A 24,507-nucleotide genomic window follows, 5' to 3' on the forward strand; every position below is an offset into this window, starting at 1 on the left:
CCGCTTGGCGGCGCTAGTGTATGTAGGAATACTCTTTGGTCAAATATTTCGGAGTCCGTAAAATTTAGAAAGCTGCCGTCTTCTACAATTTTATTCAGGAGGTCATAACCATACTGTCGCAGATCACATTATTTCGGAACTCTTCCGCTTCGTGGCGCTAGCATATAGGGGAACACTCGTCAAATATTTCTGAATGGCTGTCTTCTACATATTTGTTCAGAAGGTCAAAACCATACTGTATCAGTTAATATTATTTCGGGACTCATCCGCTTGGTGGGGCTGATTTATATAGGTTATGCATAGTTGATACATTGTCTTGGAAACTGGAAGACTTGGAAAAGTGTCTATCTTCTAAAAACTTTATGCCATTATGGTGAAGAGCTGATAAGTTCAGAATTCATCCGCATGGCGAAAAACCTCCGGTGTAATGCCTGATGGAACTGCCGGAGAAATTCGCTGAGCAATTCCCAGAGGAAATCCTGGAGAAACTTCCGGAGGAATTCCTGAGGGAGCTTCCGGAGGAATGCTTGAAGGAACTTCCGGAGGAATTCCCGAAGAAGTTTCCGGAGGTAATCCTGGACAAACTCCTGGAGGAATTCTTGGAAGAACTTCCGGAGGAATTCCTGGAGGAACATAAAAATCTTCCGACGAAATTCCTAAAACAGCTTCTGCAAAAATCAGAATAATTTTAATGCATAAAATAAGCTCACGCTGTTACACGCCACCGCTGGCTGAAAATGATCTATCACGCCGCCGCCTACACATTTTTAAACTGCGCACATGTCCACTAAATATCGAAAATCGGTTGAAATTTGATAGCGGCATGATAGATCATTTTCAGCCAGCGGTGGTGGCGTGGCGGTGTCATCTCGTTGGTGTTTGACGGTGCGGCGGCGTGAGACGGCGTGAGGTGTTTATGCATTGAAAACTATTATTAAAATTTCTCCGAAAATTTCTCCACAAATCCCTTCAGAAATTCTTCCGAAAATTTCGTCCACGACTATTCCAGAAGTTGTTCCAGAAATTCCTTCGAAGGCTCCTCCACATTTTTTTCCGGAAATTCCTTTAGAAATTCTTCCGAGAGTCACTTCAGAGATTCCTCCGAGAATTCCTCCAGGAGTTCCTCCGGAATATAGGACTGAATTCAGTCATATTTTAGTTGCTGCGACCAAATAAGACTAAAGTGTGCTGCTCCTCTGGAAGTTCCTCCAGGAATTACTCAGGTAGCTCCATCATGAAATCCTCGGGAAGTTCCTCCAGGAAATTCTCCGGAAGTTCCTCGGGAACTCTTCCGGAAGTTCTTCAGAGAATTCCTGTCAAATTTCCTCCGGAGATTCCTCCAGAAGTACTTCCGGGAATTCCTCCAGAAGTTCGTTCGGAAGTTTCTCCAGGAATTCCTCCGAGAATTGCTCGGACAGTTTCTTCAGGGTTTGTTCCGGAAGAGTCTTCAGGAATTCATACGGAAGTTTCACCATGAATTTCTCTGGAAGATCCTCCAAGAGTTCCTCCAAGGGTTACTACAGAAAATACTCTGGAAGTTTCTCCAGGATTTTTCCGGAAACTAACTCCTAAAATGTCTTTAAATTACCACAGAAATTCTTCAAGATATAACTATATAATATGCATTTTAACTTAACTGAAAATATGTATTTCCAACAGGTTATACCATTCACGATAAGCGATTCACTGAAGCTAGCAGTTTGAATGCTCTTTTGAAAAAAAATGTGCCATCGGTGTAGCTTAAAACATTCGACGGTGTACTCAATTTCCATCGGCGCGCCGATTCGTTTTAGACATAGGTCCAGTTTTGACCTCCTGAACAAATTCGTAGCGAATTTCAACTTTCTATGTCTCACGGATCCCAAAATATCTGACCCAATGAGTATTTCCGACATAACATGATCTGCGACAGTATGGTTTTGCCCTCCTCAACAAAATTGCTGAAGACGGCAGTTTTCTAAATCTTTCAAATTCCAAAATACTTGGCCCAACGAGTTTTCCCATATACACTAGGGCCGCCAAGTGGACGAGTTCCGAAATAATACAATCTGCGACAGTATGGTTCTGACCTTCTGAACAAAATTGTAGAAGACGGCAGCTTTCTAAATCTTTCGGATTCCGAAATATTTGGCCGAACGAGTTTTCCCATATACACTAGCGATGCCAAGCGGACGAGTTCCGAAATAAATAATATAATAAATATTTGACCCAACAAGTTTTCCCATATACACTAGTGCCACCAAGCGGACGAGTTCCGAAATAATATAATCTGTGACAGTATGGTTTTGACCTCCTGAACAAAATTGTAGAAGACGTCTCAATATCTCAAACAAATCTTAATGAACGGGAAAACTTGTGAGTCCAAAAATTATTCAAATCGGTTCACTAACGGCTGAGATGTGGGCAGCAGGAACTATGTACAAGGGCTTGACGATCCCTCCCCAGGCCATCTGCGAGTTGTGGGGCTTGCCTAGGATGTGGCGGGGCTTAACAGGGCCCTGTTAAATTCCTATAAAAAGCTGCATGTATCCGCAAGTAGACCCCACCAAAGCGACCGTGTGCCGCTCAAAGCGCACAAGCCCAAGTCTTGGTGTTAGGTGGGACGCTAAACAGCCCTGACACGACGGCCCTCCGACGAGGTTTGCGCAGGCCCAATAAGCCGCCTGGAAAACCAATAATTACGAACAATATAAGAGATAATGACTCTTATATACCACACAGGCCACTCCGGCCTTAGTCTGAATAAATTAAATGAAATGAACGGCTGAGATATAGCGATTTGAAAATAGTGTCTTTCGAGGCATGGTCGTTTGTGTAAGTAAAACCTATCAAGGTCGGAGGAGTGTTAAAAAGTGTAAATGTCCCATAGTAACTAAATAAGGCATAAAGGTATTTGAAAAAGTCAAAAAATATTGGAAGCTCATCCAAAAGATCTGACGTCAACCGAGCACCTGTTAAACCCACAATTTCCAAGGACGTAGCAAGGATATAAGTACATTCATCTTTTTTTTGTTAAATATCTTGGCTGTGCATATGCACAGCATATGTTTCGAAATGGACAAATTGATATGAAATTTGCGAAAAAGAATCCACGCCACGGGGTTATCACGCCTATCTAGAGAGTAGGAGGTTGAGGGTTCGAGTCCCTCCAAGACACGTGGATTCTTTTTCGCAAATTTCATATCAATTTGTCCATTTCGAAACATATGCTGTGCATATGCACAGCCAAGATATTTAACAAAAAAATGGTTTTCGTACGGCCGAGTTGCCGAATAATATGCAATTAATTACATTCATCTTGTTTGCTTGTTAGATGTTTGGTTTCTATTTTCATTTTCATTTTGCAGTGGGTGGGCTAAATTAGCCCAGCAGCGACGGAAGAAGCTTCTGTTTACAAAAGCAGTTTCGTTCTTTTGACATGTTGGTGTCGAATTGTTTAAAATGCAATGTGTTACTTTGTTTAAATACATATTGTTGATATTGTAAAACAAATCAATTCAAAGCCTACTCATTGTACTCAGGAAAAACTGATGGTTATTTGTTATTCATCATGCTACTAGGTTAAATGATCCAATAGTGGAGGACCTAAGCACGTTCCAACACTATTCTCGCTTAACTATTCAAAAGGACCTAAGTAACATTTTTTTAATGAATTAATATGAATAGCGCAATCAACACAACAACATGAAAGCTTTTTGATTGCTGTATTCAAATTAATTCATGAAAAAATGTTACTTACCTCCGTTTGAAAAGTTTAGCTTATATTCATTTTCCCAGAATTATTACTCATTTCACTTACCTTGAATATATATTTGATAATTTCCCCACCTATTTTAATGCAAAAATGCTTCCGTCGCATACATTCCATGTATTCCGTCCTAAAAATACAACTCTATTTATTGTACACTAGCAGACCCGACGAACTTCGTTTCGCCTAAAATAGATTTATTCTCTGGTTAGTTCTCGAGTTGTGCAGAAATTCCTGTTTCATTTGTATGGGAGCCCCCCTTTTTGAAAGGGGGGGGGGGGGTTTCGAACCTCCCTTCCAAAACCTCTTCATGCGTGATTTGGTTCCATTTGCTTGAATTATTCTTGAGTTTTGAAGAAATTGGTGTTTCATTTGTATGGGAACCCTTCCTTTCCAAGTGTGGCTTAAGAACCTTCCCCGGCCCCAAAAACCTCTGAATTCAAATTTTTACGCCAACCGGTTCAGTAGTTTCAGAGTCTATAAGATTCAGACAGACAGAAATTTATTTTTATGTATATAGACAATTGTTCCAATTAGTGTGGAATTTTTAAATCGTGTTCCTATAGTTGCGAATCCCATTGTTTTCTTACGGGACCTGCAACTATAGGAAAACTATCCCCGAGCAGCACACATGTTGGACAAAAGTTTATGTGACCCATATGCAACCAAATTTAGTTACATTTGAGTGGCTGCAACCAAATCGGTCTGGATTGTGCTGCTCGGGTCACAACTATTGGAGCACAGGCGAACATTTAGTAAGGTATTTAGAAGATATTTACCAGTTTATCAAGATAATCAATGCTGTTTTCTCATTTGCGGATCATTTGCCATAAAGGTTGTTATGAAACTGTCACCTCTATTCCTGCTTCGAAGCAGGACCGCATAATTACCAACCAAAATGACACGTGACAAATGTAAGACCGTACAGATCGATCCAAACCCATGTTGGCGGTCAACCAAACTGCGCGGCTTGTTCAAAGTCCTACAAACAAGAAGACCCAAAAGTCAAGAAAGCATGTCGTCTATTAAAATAGGCAATTAAAAAGAAGGCTCCAATCGGGATGCAATACTAAGTAATGAGCACAATTATTCAAGACATGTCGCCGTTTTTTTTATCAGGTCAGTGTTACGGGAGCTTCGTGGTTGGTTAAGTAGAATATTGCTTGGCAGTGCACATTAGCATAATTGAAGCATGGATCACGCAACAGTTGCTCCAGAAAAGATAAGAATCAATAACGGAACGAGTCGCGATAACCAAGCAAAGTTAAATTACTTCTAATCTCGAAAACGTCTCACTTAATCGATGCCGCGCGCAACTGTTTGTATGCCAAAGTAGTCTCATACCTGACGGCTTAATCATGCCAAATTGATATACTTGGATGTAAGCATATGTAGCGCATAACATAACATTTCATGCTGCAAAAAATAATGCTAATGGAGTGGCCCAAAAGACAACTAGCGAGAAAGAATTAAAATAATCGTTGAAAGCAACAATCTAGACATCTGAGCTCATCACCGATACGGCGGGTTGGGAGTGCAAGGCACATTAGAGCTCTTATCTTGATCTTTTTTACCAGGTGCTCGTGCTCTTCCGATTATATTCCAATGTCTTTGAGGGCGCCTCCTCTGCTGGTGCGCAAAGAATGGGATTAGCAGTGGCGAAACAGAAAAAAAGCTAATCATATTGAAGTTAAGTAGAATGTGCGCAGCACTTATTAGGCTGGCGGGGTAAGTAGCTGATTGTCGGAACAATAATTGTTGCATGACGATTCGGGGCAATTAAAAGCTACTCCGAGTCGTGAATAGAGGTTGTTGGAATGGCAAAGGAAACTTTTCTATCTGGTTCATTTATTTTAACATGTCATATATATGAAAAGTAGCGGTATTTTGACAACTGTCGGAGCCAATATATCTTAACCCAACATATTCTCACAGAGAATAGGCATTGAAGCTTGGATTGACTTTTGTTGGAAACATTTATAAAGAATTAAATTGCTTCTGAGCACCGCTAATGCACATTGCCTGACACACAAACCTCACTAATCATTAGCGATACTCAATAAACAAGGATGACATTAACTTAGCTAAGAATGACTAATAGAGTGCAAAACGACTTGGCGAGCGTGGCGCGTATCCGAGGATGGAGAGATGCGGCCTCGAACCGTGTATTGTGGCGTCAAATTGTTGATTCAGTGTTATCTGTTTAGATGTAAACTAAATAAATGAAATGACTAATAGAGTGGGGTGCAGTTGTACGAAAAAAAAACACCAACTTCATCCAATCAATCAGAAGCAACTCCATCTTTGCAGGGTTGTTGTCCGGCATTCTTGCAACATGCCCTGTCCATTGTACCCTTCCGGCTTTAGGTACCTTCTGGACACTGGGTTCGCCGTAGAGTTGGGCGAGCTCGTGGTTCATTCAAAGATGGTCCTAATCACCCGTCTCTCGAATACTACTAAATCAGTATAATACACTCCACAATTTCAGCATTAATCAAGCATTTGATAAAGAATGTCGCATGATACGTATAATATGAATCCATATAGTTGACAATTTGATGAAAAACTAAATAAAGCATTCCCATAATCCCACCCTTATTAATTTAACCTCAAGTTGAAGCTTAGAATTTTTGGAATATTGTTAGGCATTTTCGTGAAAAATTATTTAGGATTTTCATAAGAAATTGAGTGGAAAACTCTAACGAGTTTTCACGAGAATTTCAAAGTCAAAAGTTACGACGGGGTTCCGACAACCGACCAGTGCCGGGAACCTTCCCCTACATAAATCAAAATGTGGATTTCAACAAGAAAAATCTGGTAAATGAAACAAGGTTCGGAATTAAAAAAAAAATCTTTGAAACTTGCACTCATTTTTAATTCCTATAGAAAATTCTGTGAATTTTCCTCGGGATTTTCCACAGAGAATTTTTCAGAAATTCTACTAAAACTTCAGAATTCCTACATGAAATTCAAAAATTTTCACGAAAAACTTTTCGGGATTTGAACCATGATTTTTTCGGAGTTTTCATTGTCCACAAGAAATTCTTTTAGAATTCTACGGAAAATTATAAATGGTCGAAATTCTTTCAGCAGAAAGCCATTTGGCCGAATTACGTGTTAAGCCGAAAGTCGGCGAGCCGAAATGAACGTTCTGGCGAAGCGGTTATTAAATAGAAAACGGTTTAACTGTAAATTCCATTTGCAAAAGCGTTTGTCCTAGCAGGTGATTCGACCGAATAAGCCGTTCGACTGAAACGGTCGTTTGAGTGTTTGACAGAAATGACCGTTTTGCGGAAGATGCCATTTGGCCGAATGAGTCATACAGAGGAAATTGTCATTTGCTGAACAGGTGTTATGGTCAAAAATGTCAACCCGTCAAAAATGTTGGCCAAATGACATTTTTGGTCAAATTACCCAACAAACATTGAAGACGAGTGAAGTGCTTACATAGCCAAAAATCCTTTCTGATTTATCAGAGGCGAGCCAACCAACTGTTGCAAGTCTCTTAAAAAAACGCATTATAATAATAACCTTTCTGCCAAACAACTATTTCGGCAAACGATATTTTCGGTCAAGTGACCTATTTATCCAAACGAATTTTTCGACCCAATGATCAGTTCGGCCGAAAGATATTTTTACAGATACATTTTCAGCCAGATAGATTGTAGCCGAATGATACATTCGGCCAAACATCTTTCGACCATGTGGCCTCCGCCCAAACGTCTCTCCGCGTCTGTTGACCGAAAGTCATTTGGCGGAAAGCCATTTATTCGAATGCCACTTGGCCGCTAGAGCGATAAGCTGGAAGTCATCTAGGCGAAGTCCATTTAACCGAAGCTTTCATTAGGTAGCTATTGGTTTGGCCGAGAATGACATTACAAACTGGTTATTTGGCCAGAAAAGTTGTTTGCCTTTACAGGTCATTTAGCTGAAAATGTCGTTTAGCAGAAATGGTCGTTTGGCCGAAATTGCCGTTTGGTAGGATGGCTATTTGGCAGGAAAAGTCATTTGATCCGAAAATGTTTTTTTTCTGGCGAACAACCAGTCGGCCAAACAGCATTTGCGCCCAAAATGACCTTTCCGACTAAACGACTTTTTCGTCAATATGACCAGTTCAGCCTACCGACACTTTCGGTCGAATGTTCGTTTTGATCAAATGGTCTGCCAAACAACAGACATTGCACCCCCAGTGAATAAAAGTTTCCTTAAGAGTACTGTGAAGAAACTTAAACATTGGTCAGATTACCATAAAAAGGTGTCGATGGTGATCATTTAAAGTCATCGGATAAACACATCGTTTCTCACCAAGAATCTTTTATTCTATGCGCGCGTTTTTTGCCGTTATGTGAAGTCTCGCTTAACTTTCAAAAGGACCTAAGTAACATTTTTTCCATGAATTAATTTGAGTACTGCAATCAAAAGCTTTCATATTGTTCTGTTCAAATGCACTATTCAAATTGATTCATGAAAAAAACGTTACTTAGGACCTTTTGTAAAGTTAAGCGAGAAGTGTTCACAAAGAAAGAACAAAGCAAAAGCAGTCAAAATTTCAGTGGAGCAACCTGGCGCTCAATGCACAGTGAGGCACAGTGGTATTAAAAGTGAACGATAGGTATCTGGAAAAAGTTGGAGACATTCTAAGAGATTCTTGGTGGTGGAAAGTGAAAGTGAATCAACACTTGTGATTTAAAAAAAAAACGGCTTCAGAAGCGAAGACCATGGATGAGTGGCAACAGAAGAAGCAAAATGTAGTGGATTCCGTAGCACTCTTGGAGCATTACGAAACAAAGGAACAAGGTAAGAAGGAACATGTAGAGGCTTGGGCAGAGAAGCTGGAGCGTTTCTACGACAAATTTTACTAGGTCGCTGTCAAAATGGAGGCTAGAGTGATTCAAATTTTGACTTTTTTGTTCCCCTATGCTTAAACGATGGCATTTGCCATTTTAATAATCGTCCTAAATTTTTAGCTAATTTGGATGTAATTTGACTGAGCACAAGCAGTTTGAAGCTTGTATGAAAATTACTATGAAAACAGTAACTTTTGTGAAAAACCGTTCCCCATCATTGCCCATTAAACTCTAAAAATGTATGAATACGTTAGCAACATAGAAAATTTAACAAGAAAAAATATCGTCGTTGTTGCTAAACGGTATGATGCTGGCAACAAAAGTTATTAGGGAAATATTGAATTGTGGGAAATTCAATTTAACACGTAAAAGAATAACATCAATATCAATAATGAGCCTTTTTGTTTTCTTTATAATTTTGCTCACAAAAGTCAGATTGCTTCGCAACAACAACTGGCTTTCGGCTTAGGATCTATTCTATGATGGCGATGCGTTAAATATATTCAAATATATTCTGGGCTACTTCACGAAACGATCCTTTACATAAGTGGCAATTCTCATAGTAATTTTCATATAACCTTCAAACGGCAATTGCACAACCAAATTACACCCAAATCAGCTAAAAATTTGGGAGGACTATTAAACTAGCAAAAACAATCGTTTAAGCACAGGGGAGCGAAAAAGTCAAAATTTGAATCACTCTAATGGAGGCGTTGTCCACAGAAGAGGTTCCCATCGATTTAAAAGGTGAGCGACGCGGCAGTAACTAGACAGTAGATACTATGCTTTAAGAGCAATCTACCAGAAACAAATTCCCAAAACCGCGAGGTCGCTTTTCCAAAACCAAAACTTGTGAAGCCGTTATACATACGGCTTACAGAAATAAACCTTCCAAAATTTAGTGGCCAACTGGAGGATTTGTGCGTTTTCCGGGATTCGTTTCAATCTGCTGTGGGTTCTCCAAACGACATTGGATCCGTTGAGAAGTTACATTGTTTGAAGGGTCCTGTTGAGAGCGAAGCTGCGCGAATTCTCGATCCAATCAAGGTTTGTGAACAGGGTTACAATGATGCACTTAACCTACGTTCCGAAAATAAACGGCAACTGATCAAGTGCCACATAAAAACACTTTTCGACACTCCCGCGATGCGTACAGAGTCAGCCGAGGATCTGATTGCGCTAGTCGATCGATATTTACAGCAAATTTCGGTATTGAAGAGTTTAGGTGAACCAGCTGACAAGTGGAGTTCGCTTCTGGTTTGTACGCTGCAGGGAGTGGAAAAATCACTGTATACTAGGCTTGACCCTGACAATATTGTCTCTGTCCTGGGAGCAATCGCTTCGACATCCAGCACAGCCACTGACGACTCAACATCCATGCCATCGTACGTTCAAATGGTGAATTTTCTACAAAATTATGCTGGTGTCCTGCATGCCGTTTCCCCAGCTTCTTTTGCTCCTTCTCTTCGTTACAAGCCTCAGGCGAAACCAGCACCTTTTCCTGTAGCAAAGCATTTGAGGAACTCATCCACTCTGCCAGCTGGTACCAATTCATGTGCGAGAAGTGTGGCCTAACCCAGTATTTGTATCACTGTTCAGACTTCCAGAAGCTCGATGTTAGCATTGTCTGTATAAATTGTCTACGTTCGTCTTCCGAACAAGTACGGGCACCAGATGTCGAGTCTGTTCCCGGAAACACCATACGCTGCTGCATACCGACAGCAGTGACATTCAACCCAGCTTCGTTAGCCAGTCCCATGAGTCCACTTGTTACTTTGCTTTCGAAAAAAAACCGTCCTAGTTCGTGCATGAATTTCGTCGAGTGTGTCAAGCTTCCATCCAGCAACCGTCAACGTCCACAACTTCCAACAACTATGTGCCCCAAGTTCGAGACTATTCCAAAAATGCACAGTGCACTTTCATCTCATAATCTGCATGGCACTGTATATCTCCCGACTGCTCTCGTGATTTGGGTGGAATTAGGGTGGATTGTCTCTGGAGAGTGTATGCTAGCGGACCACAACCATGAAGATCCTGGTAGCTGTCAGTTCAGTAATCCATGCACAATCGACGAGCTGGTCAACCATTTTTGGCAGCTGGAAGACGTACAGCATTCAAAAGGGTGGTCTCCATCCGAGCGATACTGCGAGGAACATTTCGTTGAACATACCGTGTGAAATCCTGATGGTCGCTATGTTGTTAAGCTGCCGAAACGTGAAGAGCTGCTGTCAAGCATTGGGGACAACTGGTACAATACTACGCGGCGTTTCTGCTCCCTGGAACGGGTCACTGGGACACATGCGGGTGTTCGACCCAAACGAACGATATACTAGACCTCGATACTACCTTCCCCACCATGCAGTGATCAAGATGGACAGTACCGCCACCAAGCTCCGGACCGTCTTTGATGCGTCTTGTCCGTCGAAATCTGCCCTATCGCTTAACGATGTTCTGCTTGCTGGCCCCACTATCCAAGACACTCTAGTTACGATCGTCACTCGTTTTCGAATCTTCGAGTTGATCGCCTCGGCTGATATCGAGAAAATGTACCGGGCTATCGCTTAACGATGTTCTGCTTGCTGGCCCCACTATCCAAGACACTCTAGTTACGATCGTCACTCGTTTTCGAATCTTCGAGTTGATCGCCTCGGCCGATATCGAGAAAATGTACCGACAAGTACTAGTGTCAGAGCAAGATCAGCCACTGACTCGAATCGTATGGCGCGATCATCCAGATCTTTCTTTGAAGATCTACCAACTACTCACCGTTACCTACGATACCAGTTGTGCAATCAGACTGTTGAAAAGGCTAACTGACAATGCAGAACAACAATTTACCTTGACAGCACCAGTGCTCCGTCGTGACTTCTACGTCGACTATCTGCTGTCTAGCTCCAACGACGCTGGTCATTTAGTTTTGGATGCCATTCCGCCGGAGCACTGTGAGACTGAAATTCTACTCGACTTGGACCACGAAGCATCAGTTACCAATTACCATGCTCGGATAACGCTGGGAACCAGCTACCGACTTTCTCTCCTTCAAGCAGCTGAAGTGGAAGCAGCACTCCACGCTTACGAAGAGGGAAATACTTTCACAAATTAGACTGCTGATTTGTGAAAGTATTTCCCTCTTCGTAAGCGCTAGTACTCATCGGTCCAACTATTTCCAAAGCAAAAATCATTCTACAGGGCATGTGGAAACTTCAACTAGACTGGGATACTCTAGTGCCACCGGCTGTAGTTATAGAGAATAGCAAGACATCCAGCAGAAACTCTCCGATCTCGTACACTCACGGGTTCCCTGTCATGTCCTTAGTCCAGGCTACGCACGTTTGGAAGTTCACGGCTTCAGTGATGCTTCGGAAGCAGCTTACGGTGCCTGCTTGCACAGTTCGGCTTCTCCTTCTCTATTGTTTATTGATTAGGCTCAGGTGCTTCAAAACAAAACTTTACGGAGCCGATATATCATTGTTATAACATTGAAAGTTACAAAATATAACGATTTTAGAACAAATTTTATTTTTTACTCTTTCTAGAGCTTTTTCTTGGTAGATGATGTTCCGTCGATCCCGATTTGACGAATTGGGCCCGACGCTGGCTCGCCGCTAATTTCCTGGTTTCTTCCTTCATCGCAGTGTTGAAAGTCGTTACGAGCTGAGTAGCATTTTCAATTCCATATGTCCGGTAGATGTGCTCGTCGTCGATTTTTGCGTGTAGCTGTTGTTTCGGTTCCTGTTCAATTAGATCCTCGATTACTTCCTCTTCAATAAGTTCATCAACTATTAGGTCCGATTCCTGGTGCTGTTCAACGTTCCTCACAATTCCAGCATATGATTTAGACTGGTTCCGAATCACTCGTTCTGGACAGGAATTCTTTCGGTGTCCTTCCGCTTGACAAGAAAAAACATTTGTCTTTCAAACCGTCAAAACCTTTCCCTTTATGTTGCAAATTGTAATCGATGATGGAATTTCCTTTTCAAGCCTAGTATGCAGTTCTAAAGGAAAGTGCTTAAGAAAAACTTGATATAATTACCAAAGTAATTTTGACAACTGATGAACAAAGTAAAAAAAGTAGGCGAAAAAACTTTTGTTGTGCTCACTCATTCGGCAATTTGGCAAAATGTTATCAAACAGGTAGAAATTGGAAACAATAAATTCAAGTTTAGTTACTTCTACAACTCCATCAAATGCTTCTCTAGGTTTGAATTTTTCAGAAACTGTGCTGAATATGACGAGCACGTCGCTCTAAATGTGGCCTAATCCATCGAATATACATTCGGAGTTGAATGTTACCGTCAGAGTATTAGTCCTCCTTTGCTGCTGCATCGCAAAGTATACGAATCTTGAACTGCTTCATAGGGTTCGTGACCACACCTAAAAGTTAATACTATATTCGACGTGGATCAACTTCTGCAAGCTCTTGACTGGTTGTCGTAGGGATGTATCGCTATGTTATGTATTGGACAAGTTATTCGCTCACACTCTTTCCAATGATTATCGCTCTGCATTCTTCGTCATTCCAGGCGCTGAAATTCAAAGCAGTCGAAATCTCGGTCTCTAACCGCTGGCCAATCCGTAGTTTTCCTCGAAATCCGTTTGCATCGATTAACCTCTACGGACACTTGTGTATCGACAAGTCTTGACGGATTCATAAACTGTCCATCGCAATCATGACATTACTGCTATCTTTATTTTAATTTCTTTATCAACGTGATTATTTATAATTTTCAATTCTTCATTAGTTGTAGAGGACAATACTAACGAGGCGCTTGGCCGAGGAGGAAGGCCTAAAACGTAGCTATTCTCAGATTCTATCTAGTAATCTTCCAAGGACAATACATATTTCAAAATCACGATGTTATACAAATTAGAATAAACATCATCAAGAACAAAGATGACCAAACTCAAATTTAGACACATTTAAATAGTATCACAGAAACAAATGCATACCCACAATCATGAATAAAAAATCATGTAATCATGAATCATGCCAGTTCATGAGATCATGATTATAATTCATGATTTCAGGAACATTATTCATGGTACTGCGCAATCTTCAACAGTCGACAAAATGCATAACCGGTTATACTTCGAACACTCCTTTCCCAAGAAGTGAGAACGGCTGAAAGGTAGCACGCCGGACTCTCACTCGGTGAACTCGAGTTCAAAACCCCTGTTGAATTTTTTTTATTTTTCTATCTCAACAACCAAATCGTAACGCATTGATTGCGTTACGCGAAAATAAATCATGAAATCATGATTTATATTCATGGTGTATTTTTATAACATGAAAACACGTTGGATTCATGAAATCATGAATTATTTTCTCATTTCCGGGAACGGATTTTTACCCGTGTGGAAAATTGTTCAGTGATAAAAGCAGGTTGAATAAAACGAGACTTGCACAAGTAGGTTCTTGAAGAGTAATGTTGGACTAAAGATAAGACTAATTTTTCTGATGAGATCCAGCCGTTCTATTGTCGATTATGGTCGAAAGTAATGCAGATTGTATGCGCTGCTCTCCGGATATGATATATGAGAAATGAGGCAAAGTCCTAGAATTTGCCACTATTGGATGTTTGGAATGTCCATCGCAAAGATTGACGCCTTATCGTTCCCAATGAGAATATGCCGTATTGCATTTAAAAAAAATCGTCTACCTGAAGGCCTTTCAAGTATGGAAACGCCTGAACAGCCGATGTCGTTTTGATTTGCCCCTTCCATTCCTATAATTTTCAATAGACTTAAGTTTTATGAGTCTCGAATTTTTCGTGCGTAAGCTGAGTCTTTCTTGCTGTTAGACACTGACGCAACCACACCACTTGCCCTACTTCTAGATAGATTCGCCGGTACTATCGCAGATGGTTTCTGACAGTTCGGCAGTGAATGTCCGGTCCCGATCCCAAGTACTGTCAATGACGCCTATGAACCTGAAATGCCATCATGAGCCACGGTTGCAGTAACTAGCAAACCATTCATTATCGACCTCTTTACAGGCCAGGTAGTGGGGATTGGGTACTCTATATAGCAATTGAATTTCCCCCTCAGATCCTCCTTGAGAGTTCCTCCGTTATTTCCCGCAGGAATATCTCCAAAAATTGCTTCAGGAATTTCTCATGAAACTCCACATAAAAAATGGAAATGCCAGCAGAGTATCGTATGCCAATTCCCTCAGAAATTCATCCGAAGATTTCCCTATTTACCCAGAATTTTCTCCAGAACTTCACCCAAGAGTTTCTCCTGAGATTCTTCCAGATATTCTTAGAAAATCAGGAGAAATTGCTCGTGACGTTCCTCCAACTGTTTCTTGGAAAGTTCCTTCAGGATTTCCTTCGAAGTTCGTTCAGAAATTACTCTGGCAGATCGACCAGGAATTGATTCAGAAGTTTCTCCAGGAATTCCTCCGCAAGTTTCTCTGGAAATTTCTTCTAGATATCTCGGAAAGTTCCTCCAAGAAATGCTCGGGAAATTCCTCCAAGAGTTGCTTGGGAAGTTCTATCAGGAATTCATTAGAAGATCCTTCAGAAATTCCCCGGAAGCTTTTCCAAGAATTCTTTCGTACAGGAGGTATTCCTCATCAAAATCTTCCAGGAATTCTTCGGGACGTCTACAGCAGCGGTTCTTAACCATTTTTTGAGAAGTATCTCTTCGAACTGTTGTATTAATTGAGGTACCCACTATGTTGCTGTTAATGAGTATAAGCGTAACTCATAATGAATAATGGACCTGAAAACTAACGTGATATAAGGCTTTCCATAAAGTGGGTTGAAACTTTTATTATTTCGCGCAACTTTCCAATTCAAATCAAGCATGATGATGCTTCCAGGACTTTTATGACTATTGGACGCCTCTGAGCCTCTTGAAGGGAGCTTTTGAATCTCGTGAATGTGGGTATAACTGTAGCTGTATATCTTCTCGGTTTGGGGTCATTTGGCTGAGTGTCTTTTGGCCGAACGGGTTTTTTGGAAGAATCCCATTCGGCCAAATGCCGTTTAGCCAAAAAGTTGAAATATGTTACCTTATAAAGTGTGTAAAATGAAAAGTTGTAGCGAGTAATGAGTCGTTAGTAGTCTTTGTAGTGGGGAGCAAGAAGTGAGAAGTGACAAATAAGAAATGAGAAGTGTGAAGTTAAGGAAGAAGTACGAAGAAAGAAGGAAGAAGAAAGAAGGAAGAATGGAAAAGGAACACAGAAGAAGGAAGCAGGAAGAAGGAAGAAAGAAGAAGGAAGAAAGAAGAAGGAAGAAAGAAGAAGTAAGAAAGAAGAAGAGAGAAAGAAGAAGGAAGAAAGAAGTAGAATGTAAGGAGAAAATAAAAGAAGGAAGATGGAAAAAAATGAAAAAGGAGGAAGGAAAAAAATGAGGAAGGAAGAAGGAAGAAGGAAAAAAATAAGGACGGAGGAAGGAAGAAAGAATAACGACGAAGGAAAGAAGAAAAAAGGAAGAAAGAAGAAGAAAGAAGAAAAAGAAAGATACAGGATGAAGGAGAAAATGAAGGAGGAAGAAGAAAGAAGATGGAAGAAGGAAGAAAGAAGAAAGAGTAAGAAGGAAGAAGAAAAAAGGAAGAAGCAAGAATGCAAAAGGGAGAATAAAGAAGAAAGAAGGAAGTAGACTTGTGTGCCGATTGAAAATTTATCGGCGGTGGGGTGATAGATCATTTTCAGCCAGCGGCGTCACGCCGTTGGTAATCGTCAGCGGCGGCGCGGCGGCGTGGGTCGTCGTGAGCTTATTTAAAACAATAGAAATTTTCCGAAACGCTTAAACAAATTCCTCCGTAAATTCCACCAGGAAGTGTTCTGAAGGCTGTTCTATTATTCGGAAAGTTCCTTCATAATTCCTCCGAATTTTCCTCCAAGGATTCCTGCGGTAATTCCTCCCAGAAATCTTCCGTTAGTTTAACCAGGAATTACTCCGGCAGATCCTCCAGGAGTTCCTCCATGAGTTCTTTAGGAAGTTCCTCAATGAGTACTTCCGACAATTCCTCCGGAAGTTTCTCTAGGAATTCATTCGGAAGATCCTCCAAGACTTCCCCTGGAAGTTTCTCCAAGAATTCCTCAGGAAGTTCCTCTATGAATTCCTCCAGAATTCCCTCTAGGTATTCCTCCGGAAGTTCCTCTAGGAATTCTTCCGGAAGTTCCTCTAGGAATTCCTCCGGAAGTTCCTCTATGAATTCCTCCAGAATTCCTTCTAGGAATTCCTCCAGAATTCCCTCTAGAAATTCCTCCAGAATTCCCTCTAGGAATTCCTCCGGAAGTTCCTCTTGGAGTTCCTCCGGAAGTTCCTCTTGGAGTTCCTCCGGAAGTTCCTCTTGGAGTTCCTCCGGAAGTTCCTCTTGGAGTTCCTCCGGAAGTTCCTCTAGGAATTCCTTCGGAAGTTCCTCTAGGAATTCCTCCGGAAGTTCCTCTAGGAATTCCTCCGGAAGTTCCTCTAGGAATTCCTCCGGAAGTTCCTCTAGGAATTCCTCCGGAAGTTCCTCTAGGAATTCCTCCGAAAGTTCCTCTAAGAACTCCTCCGGAAGTTCCTCTAGGAACTCCTCCGGAAGTTCCTCTAGGAACTCCTCCGGAAGTTCCTCTAGCAATTCCTCCGGAAGTTCCTCTAGGAATTCCTCCGGAAGTTCCTCTAGGAATTCCTCCGGAAGTTCCTCTAGAAATTCCTCCGGAAGTTCCTCTAGGAATTCCTCCGGAAGTTCCTCTACGAATTCCTCCAGAAGTTTCTCTAGGAATTCCTCCGGAAGTTTCTCTAGAAATTCCTCTGGAAGTTCCTCTAGGAATTCCTCCGAAAGTTCCTCTAGGAATTCCTCCGGAAGTTCCTCTAGGAATTCCTCCGGAAGTTCATCTAGGAATTCCTCCGGAATGGAGGAACTTCCGGAGCAATTCCTAGAGGAACTTCCGGAGGAATTCCTGGAGGAACTTCCGGAGGAATTTCTGGAGGAACTGCCAGAGGAATTTCTGGAGGAACTTCCGAAGGAATTCTTGGAAGAGCTAAAAAACCAAAACCCGGAAGTTGCTCCAGGGATTCCTTCGTAATTTTCGTCAAGAATTTCTTCGTAATTTTCTCCAGGAATTTCTCCGGAAATGCCCCAGGTACTCCTTCGGGAGTTGCTCCTGGATATCCTCCTTAAATTGCTCCAGGAGTTCCTCCGGAAGTTGCTCCAGGAATATCTCCGGAAGCTGCTCCAGGAATTACTTCTTAATTTTCTCCAAGAATTCCTTCGTATGTTTTTCCAGGAATTCCTCCGGAAGTTGCTCCAGGAATTCCTCCTTAAATTGCTCCTCGAGTTTCTCCGGAAGTTGTTCCAGGAATTTCTCCGGAAGTAGCTCCACTAATTCCTCCGTAATTTTCTCCAGGGAATTCCTCCGTAAGTTCCTCTTAAGTATATAAGAAGTATTTTCCGAAGGAATTCCAGAAGGAAATTCAGAAGTTATTCCAGGAAGAACTTCTCGAGGTTTTCCGGGTGGAACTTACGGAAGAATTTGTGAATGAACTTCCGGAAGAAATCCTGGATGAACTTCCGGAGGAATTCCTAGAGGAACTTCCGAAGGAATTCTTAGGGGAACTTCCGGAGGAATTCCTGGAGAAACTTCTGGAAAAAACACCTGGAGAAACATCCGGAGGAATTTCCGGAGAAACATCCGGAGGAATTCCTACAGGAACTTCCGGAAAAATCACTGGAGGAATTTCCTGAGGAATTCCTGGAGGAACTTCCGGAGGAATTCCTTCAGGAACTTCCGGAAGAATCGCTGGAGGAATTTCCGGAGGAATTCCTGGAGGAACTTCCACAAGAATTCCTGGAGGAATTTCCAGAGGAATTCTTGAAGGAACTTCCAGAGGAATTCTTGAAGGAACTTCCAGGATAATTCTTGGAGGATTTTTCAGAGGAATTTCTGGGGGAATTTCCAGAGGAATTCCTGGAGGAGCTTCCAGAGAAATTCCTGAATGAACTTCCAGAGGAATTCCTGAAGAAACTTCCAGAGGAATTCCTGGAAGAATTTCCAGAAAAAGTTTTGGAGGAACCTCTAGAGGGATTCCTGAAGGAACTTCCAGAGGAATTTGTGGAGAAACTTCTAAGGAATTCCTGGAAGAACTTCCAGAGGAATTTCTGGACGGACTTCCAGAGGAATTTCTGGAGAAACTTCTGAGGAATTCCTGGAAGGACTTCCAGAGGAATGTCTGGACGGACTTCCAGAAGAATTTCTGAAGCAACTTCCAGAGGAATTTCCTGAGAAACTTCCAGAGAAACTTCCTCAGGAACATCCTGAGAAACTTCTCAAGAAGATCGTGAACAAACTTCTGGAGGAATTTCCAGAAGAATTCCTGGAGGAACTTCCACAGGAATTCCTCCGGATTTTTTTTAAGAATTCACACTCAAAGTTCAATTCTCTCAGAATATCCTGCCAGAAGTTCTTTGAAAATTTCCCAAGGTATTTCCTTCAAAATTTCTCCAAAAATTTACATAGAAAATCTTCTGAATTTATTTCTGGGAAATGTCTAAAGGAATATTCCGGAGCATCTTTGAAAAAACGGCGGCTGGCAAACAAGAACGGTCCACTTGCAGCACCTTTTTCTAGCATTGTCTTATTTATTGCTGCACACCCGGAAAGACACAAGACTACAATAAATAGCGAATAAAAAAATCAAAAGCAATATGGAAAAAAACTGGAAAACAAACATCACTTTACTTGCGGAATAATGCATCAGTGCATTATTCCGCAAGAGAATATATCAGTCTGCGTTTTTTATTTGACTGCCACGCGCCTGCTATTGCAGAATTATTCATTTTCCTTGTCAGCTCCGTACTGTGCAAGGAATTTTAGCAGCGGAATCATTCCTTGACCATTACTTGCCCTATCTATTTATACAGTACTTAAGAAGTCCATACCACCCTTCAAGGTCAATGTACACACCTCTCACACCCGTGTAAACATGATCGAGGCCCAAATTAGCAGGAAATTTTTCACGTACGATTCGGTTCTCTTTCCCGTAACTTCCAAGAGCTGAAGACAGTTTTGCATCCGTTATTTCTGGATGGAGATCAAATTCCCGGACATAGTGTACGTTTTGACGTGCCATCGTCATACACACTTCTACTGATTTTCCGTCACTACAAACGATTTTTTTTCTTTCGCGTTGTTGACCAATGATTCCGTCATCGCTTCCTGCGTTTTGTATTTAATACAAACACTTCGATTGTCCGCAATTTTATAAACCGTTTCGATACTCAAAACATCACCCAGCAGTTGCTTCACGAAATTTGCAATTTCGGTCCATGACGGGCGTGGGGAATTTGCCGGAAAGCAAAACTGCACCGTGTTGATAATTTCAATCATGTCGTACCGTTTCTTTCTGGATAGCTTCACAAAAAGGAATCCAAATGACCAACCACGCAAAACCAGAACAATGCTAATGTGCTAACAATAGCTCCAAAAACCGACCGAGTGAGTACAATTCAGCAGAGCTTATCTGCAGTCGCGTGCGTCGAACACGACAGGTAAAGAACAACTCAGTTCGGCTTCTCGTGTCAAAGTCAAAGGTCGCTCCATTGAACACGAATTCCATCCTACGTCTGGAACTTTGTGTGGCTCATCTACTGTCTAAACTTCTGGTTCATGCAATGGATTAAACCGAGAATTCTGCCACGACGTATTTGTGGACCGACTCCAACATTGTCTGAGACTGGCTTGCCGCAACACCGTCATCATGGAAGACATTTGTGGCCAGCCGAGTTGCGGAAATCAACCGGGAGGCGGAAATCACACACGCTGTCTGAAACTATGTATAATCCAGCAGATCTCATTTCTCGTGGTATGAATTTCGATGAACTGACAGAGAACTCCCTGTGGTGGCACGGACCACCTTGGCTTGGTACGTTGGACCTTACATGGCCAGTAAAGTATGCTCCTATGAAGTCAACCGCATCAAAAGAAACCGAGGCTCGGAGGATTGTCGTTTTACCCACCGTTAAAGATTGTCTCTATCTCTACAACGATCTAATTGACCGCTATTCCAATCTTCGTTCATTGCTGCGAATCGGTTCACTCGTTCGCAGCTTCTGTGAAAACTGCATTCGCCACAAGAGTCGTCAAGATCGTCTGGTTTGTCCGCTGAAGGTTGCCGAAATTGACCGAACCTTGCTCGCTTTGGTTCGACAGGCATATCACGAGCACTTCGGGAAGGAAACTCGACAATTTTCCGCCTCTGGGAAGGTGGATCGTAAATCAACGCTTCAGTTCCTGTGTCCAGAATTGGTGGATGGCATAATCAGTCCCGGCGGCCGGTTGCACAACGCTCACATCCGGATATCCCCATCGATAAGAAGCACCAGATCGTACTTCCGGCCATGTATCGCCTGACCGAACTCATTGTTACCAAAAAACACTTCATGCAGGTCCTACCTTCCTCGATCCGTCAAAAATACTGGCCTCTTGGCGGCCGGAACCTGGTTCAAAAAATCGTCCACCGATGTATAACGTGCCGCTCAAACAACTGATGGGCCAGCTCGGAATCGATCTGGCCGGTCCAGTATACGTACGCTCATCCATCAGAAGCAGAAACTCTTCGCTTGCAAAAGAGTATATCGTAGTGTACGTCTGCCTCGCTAAATATGACTAAAATATGTGAAATACATGTTTTGCAAGTCATTATTACTTCTAAGGTCTCCGAACTCCCTGGAATATATCCATTTGAAATCCATTATATACATCTCTTTTATCTATAAACGCAATGTACATGTTGCAGCAGTTAATTGATGTGTATTTTATTATTGTATAGACCTATAGTATTTAAACTGGAAAATTGTGTATTCTTCTGAGTTGCACAGATGTTCTAAGTCGCCCAAGGACTTTATGGAATACAGGTCTTTGCATCTACAAGCGTAACTTTTTGTCTTTGATAGATGTTTAAATTGGTTCAGACTTAAAATTAAATTAACAGAACAACATGAAAGCTATTGATTGCAGTATTCAAATTAATTCATGAAAAAAATGTTACTTAGGTCCTTTTGAAAAGTTAAGCGAGATATAGCCTTTTAGTTACATCTTAGGGTACTAGAAATACAAAAACTGGGTTTGGGTGGTAACTGAGCCCTCAAGAATATTCCTGTTCTCAAACCATGTCCCATTCTTGTTACGAGAATGACTCCGCTTCGGAACTTGTTAGTACAAGGAACTGAGGCTAATAAAACCACTTTTCCCATGTGGGTCAACGGTTTCTAATAAAACATCTTGTATGCAAACAATAATAACAGGGCATTGATTTATGCCATACCAAAGAATAATTCCAAAACAATGAAATCCACATAAGATCTCGGGGATACAAAACTACAACAACAAAAAGCGATAGAAAATTATTACTACGGTGAATATTATGGGTCCAGCAGGGCAGTACTTCCTAATCCCGTCTCCGGTTTATATTTCTGCGCCGCATTTCAAATTATTACCTGATTTATTGTTTGTTCGTAAAAAGATATCTGATACTAAGCAAATACCAAAATTATACTAATTCGGTTGTAAAACGCCGAGTAATCGACTTTGGAGGCAATATTAGGGGCACTGCCCAAATAGATCTTCTCCCTATCGCAAGGTCAGTTTTTTCAGAGCCAGTTAAAAACGTGGGAGATTTTATTTACACACCATTTCATCCAACCCATTCTTTTGTCCGCTGCACTTGGCTGAATGAGTTGGATGGCGACGACAATGACGCTGATGATTGCTGGTCACGGGCAATCTCTCTGGGGCTCTGACCACAGGTCAATGGGATCTTCACTTGCATTCAACCCATTCGGAAGAGTGCCTTCGCCTTGCTGATGATGATCAATAAGCGTTGCAGAGAGACAATGGATCCGAAGAAAGTGGAACCGTGGAGCATACGCACGAATGCACGCCAGGGGAAATGTATCGCAAGAGAAGAAAGAGAATTCAAGAGAAAAAGTGGTTTCTTCTGCTGGTGAGGTCTTCAGACTAAGTGGGAAACCTGATAGGGGTGAAGGCTTCGACGATCGGGAGTTGTTTGGCCTTAATCAGTTTGATCGTTGATCGTCGACCGGTGAAGACGTATCGCGGGCAGATGCGGTTAGTGTGATGTTGGAAGTTTGACGGCATTGGGAGAAAAGAATTAATGTGATATATTGATGAAGATCGTTATTCGATGGTGATGCAAATTTCTCCAACAGATTAAATTTCGGAATAAAGTAACAAAGGAGAAGAGTGATATATTTTGTGATCAATTTTGTGGCCACTTATAACCAAAATATATTGTGGATTAATTTCTATGAATCGAAAGAATGTGTAAATTTGTTGTTTCTGTATTCAATGTTATTTGGGTGCGATTCTAAGTGTGTAAACTGTTAAACCCACATTGGCAAAAATCGGAAACGAGAGCAAAAAGCTAAGTGCAGAGTTCAACATTATCCATAAAGCCAATAGCAGTGGCAATAACAATGAAGCGCTCGACTTCCTGTTGCGGGTGCTTCTTCCGTGTGGTGGGGGTCTTCCTGGTGGTTGGAATGCTGACCGTGGATGCCAAACTGGCAGCCCATGGAAAATATCAGATGATGGCGACGCCGAACAAAAACACAGACGAACGCAGCCTAATGGATAGCGTGAAGTTGGTATTCGGCAGGGGCAGTAACAAACCACCGGCTCACGATACTCCCAGCAGTGCCTGCAGTTGTCGTAAGTAATATTTTGTGGAGCTCTGCTCTCATAATTGAAGCATTTCTTGGAACAGATGTAGTGCAAAAAAAGACTTCTTAATTGCATAATTTGGCTCATGCCGAAAATAGCCAAAACATTATAGAAAGGGGTATATCGCGATTTGCATACGAGCTAGGATTCGGGTATGATTCGGTGATTCAGTTTTAGCTGGTCTAGAGAAGCCAAAGCGTAGGATACACGACGCCTCACATCGACGATATTTTGCTAGATGAAAACGAAATGCATCACTGGCCTATATTTGGCGCCTTTTTCCTGATCAAGCTTTCTGCGATCTCTTTCATCTGAAATTGCTTGATCGGGCGTGAAGCTGTAAATCACATTCCATATGAATTTAATGAATGATAATCTGATTCGAGATGGTTGTTTAGATAAATTGCTTCCATTTCAATACTATTCCATTCTCTGATTTTGCCGGTTTCGCAAATAAATTATTATAATTAACTTTCCAATGGCTGTTTGGAATTTACGCATGAATGTCCAATTTGTTAGTGATTCAGCGAAGCTTTGTTTCTTCACTGATGGGTTTTTCACAATCACTAAAATAAAATCAATTATCGTTTTTGTCATAAGTCTTTGAGTTCAATGTCTAGGATTTTCACTCATCTCAGATGGTCTTCTACGAGTGAAAAGAATGTCTATGTTGATATACTGCCCAAGTAACATTTTCAAGGCTTCATAGATTTATTGAAGTTTTTTAACGGTTTTATCGCTGCTTTGCTCAATGCCGCGAGATTAGCCTTATTGGAAGACTTGTAGCTATCTTCAAAATCGGAATAAAACGTTCAATAAAACCACAAATGTCAAATGCTTTATGAGCTTATTAGGGGCCTGATGATTATCTTGAGGACTCCAATAAAACTAATTTTGAAAACTGTCTTAAAGTCGAATATATTGATCAAAGACTTGTCTTACGCATCACCTAAATAAAACTTGGTAGTTTTAATAAGGTTTATTACAAGAACACAATGTTTATGTTGAACCTCGTGAACTATGGTCAATCGAATGGCTAAAAACAGATGTTTCTGTTCCATGTTCCCCAAATATTTCAAACAAAGAAAACAATAAACACATACATTTTCCCAACTGGGCATTCGCATATTTAAGATTTTGATGTTTATTGGTCGAATTCCACTTCTGAAAATGAAACAGAGCTTGAGCTTGAGCTTGATTGACTGCTCGTAGTTGCTACTCCATTATGACCAGAT

General features: G+C 41.4%; 1 protein-coding gene across 1 annotated transcript in view; it reads left to right on the plus strand.

Annotated features, from left to right (window-relative positions):
* LOC134206439 (uncharacterized) overlaps window positions 1-24,507 on the plus strand; it is a 234,118-nt gene that overhangs the window by 168,813 nt on the left and 40,798 nt on the right. The window contains exons 15-18 of the mRNA XM_062682155.1: window positions 9,498-9,980; window positions 10,692-11,141; window positions 11,392-11,537; window positions 22,979-23,260. Of these exons, the coding sequence (XP_062538139.1) occupies window positions 9,498-9,980; window positions 10,692-11,141; window positions 11,392-11,537; window positions 22,979-23,260 (1,361 nt within the window). The remainder of the gene's footprint in view (window positions 1-9,497; window positions 9,981-10,691; window positions 11,142-11,391; window positions 11,538-22,978; window positions 23,261-24,507) is intronic.

This window comes from Armigeres subalbatus, chromosome 1 (genome assembly GCF_024139115.2).
Source record: "Armigeres subalbatus isolate Guangzhou_Male chromosome 1, GZ_Asu_2, whole genome shotgun sequence".
Taxonomy (NCBI): domain Eukaryota; kingdom Metazoa; phylum Arthropoda; class Insecta; order Diptera; family Culicidae; genus Armigeres; species Armigeres subalbatus.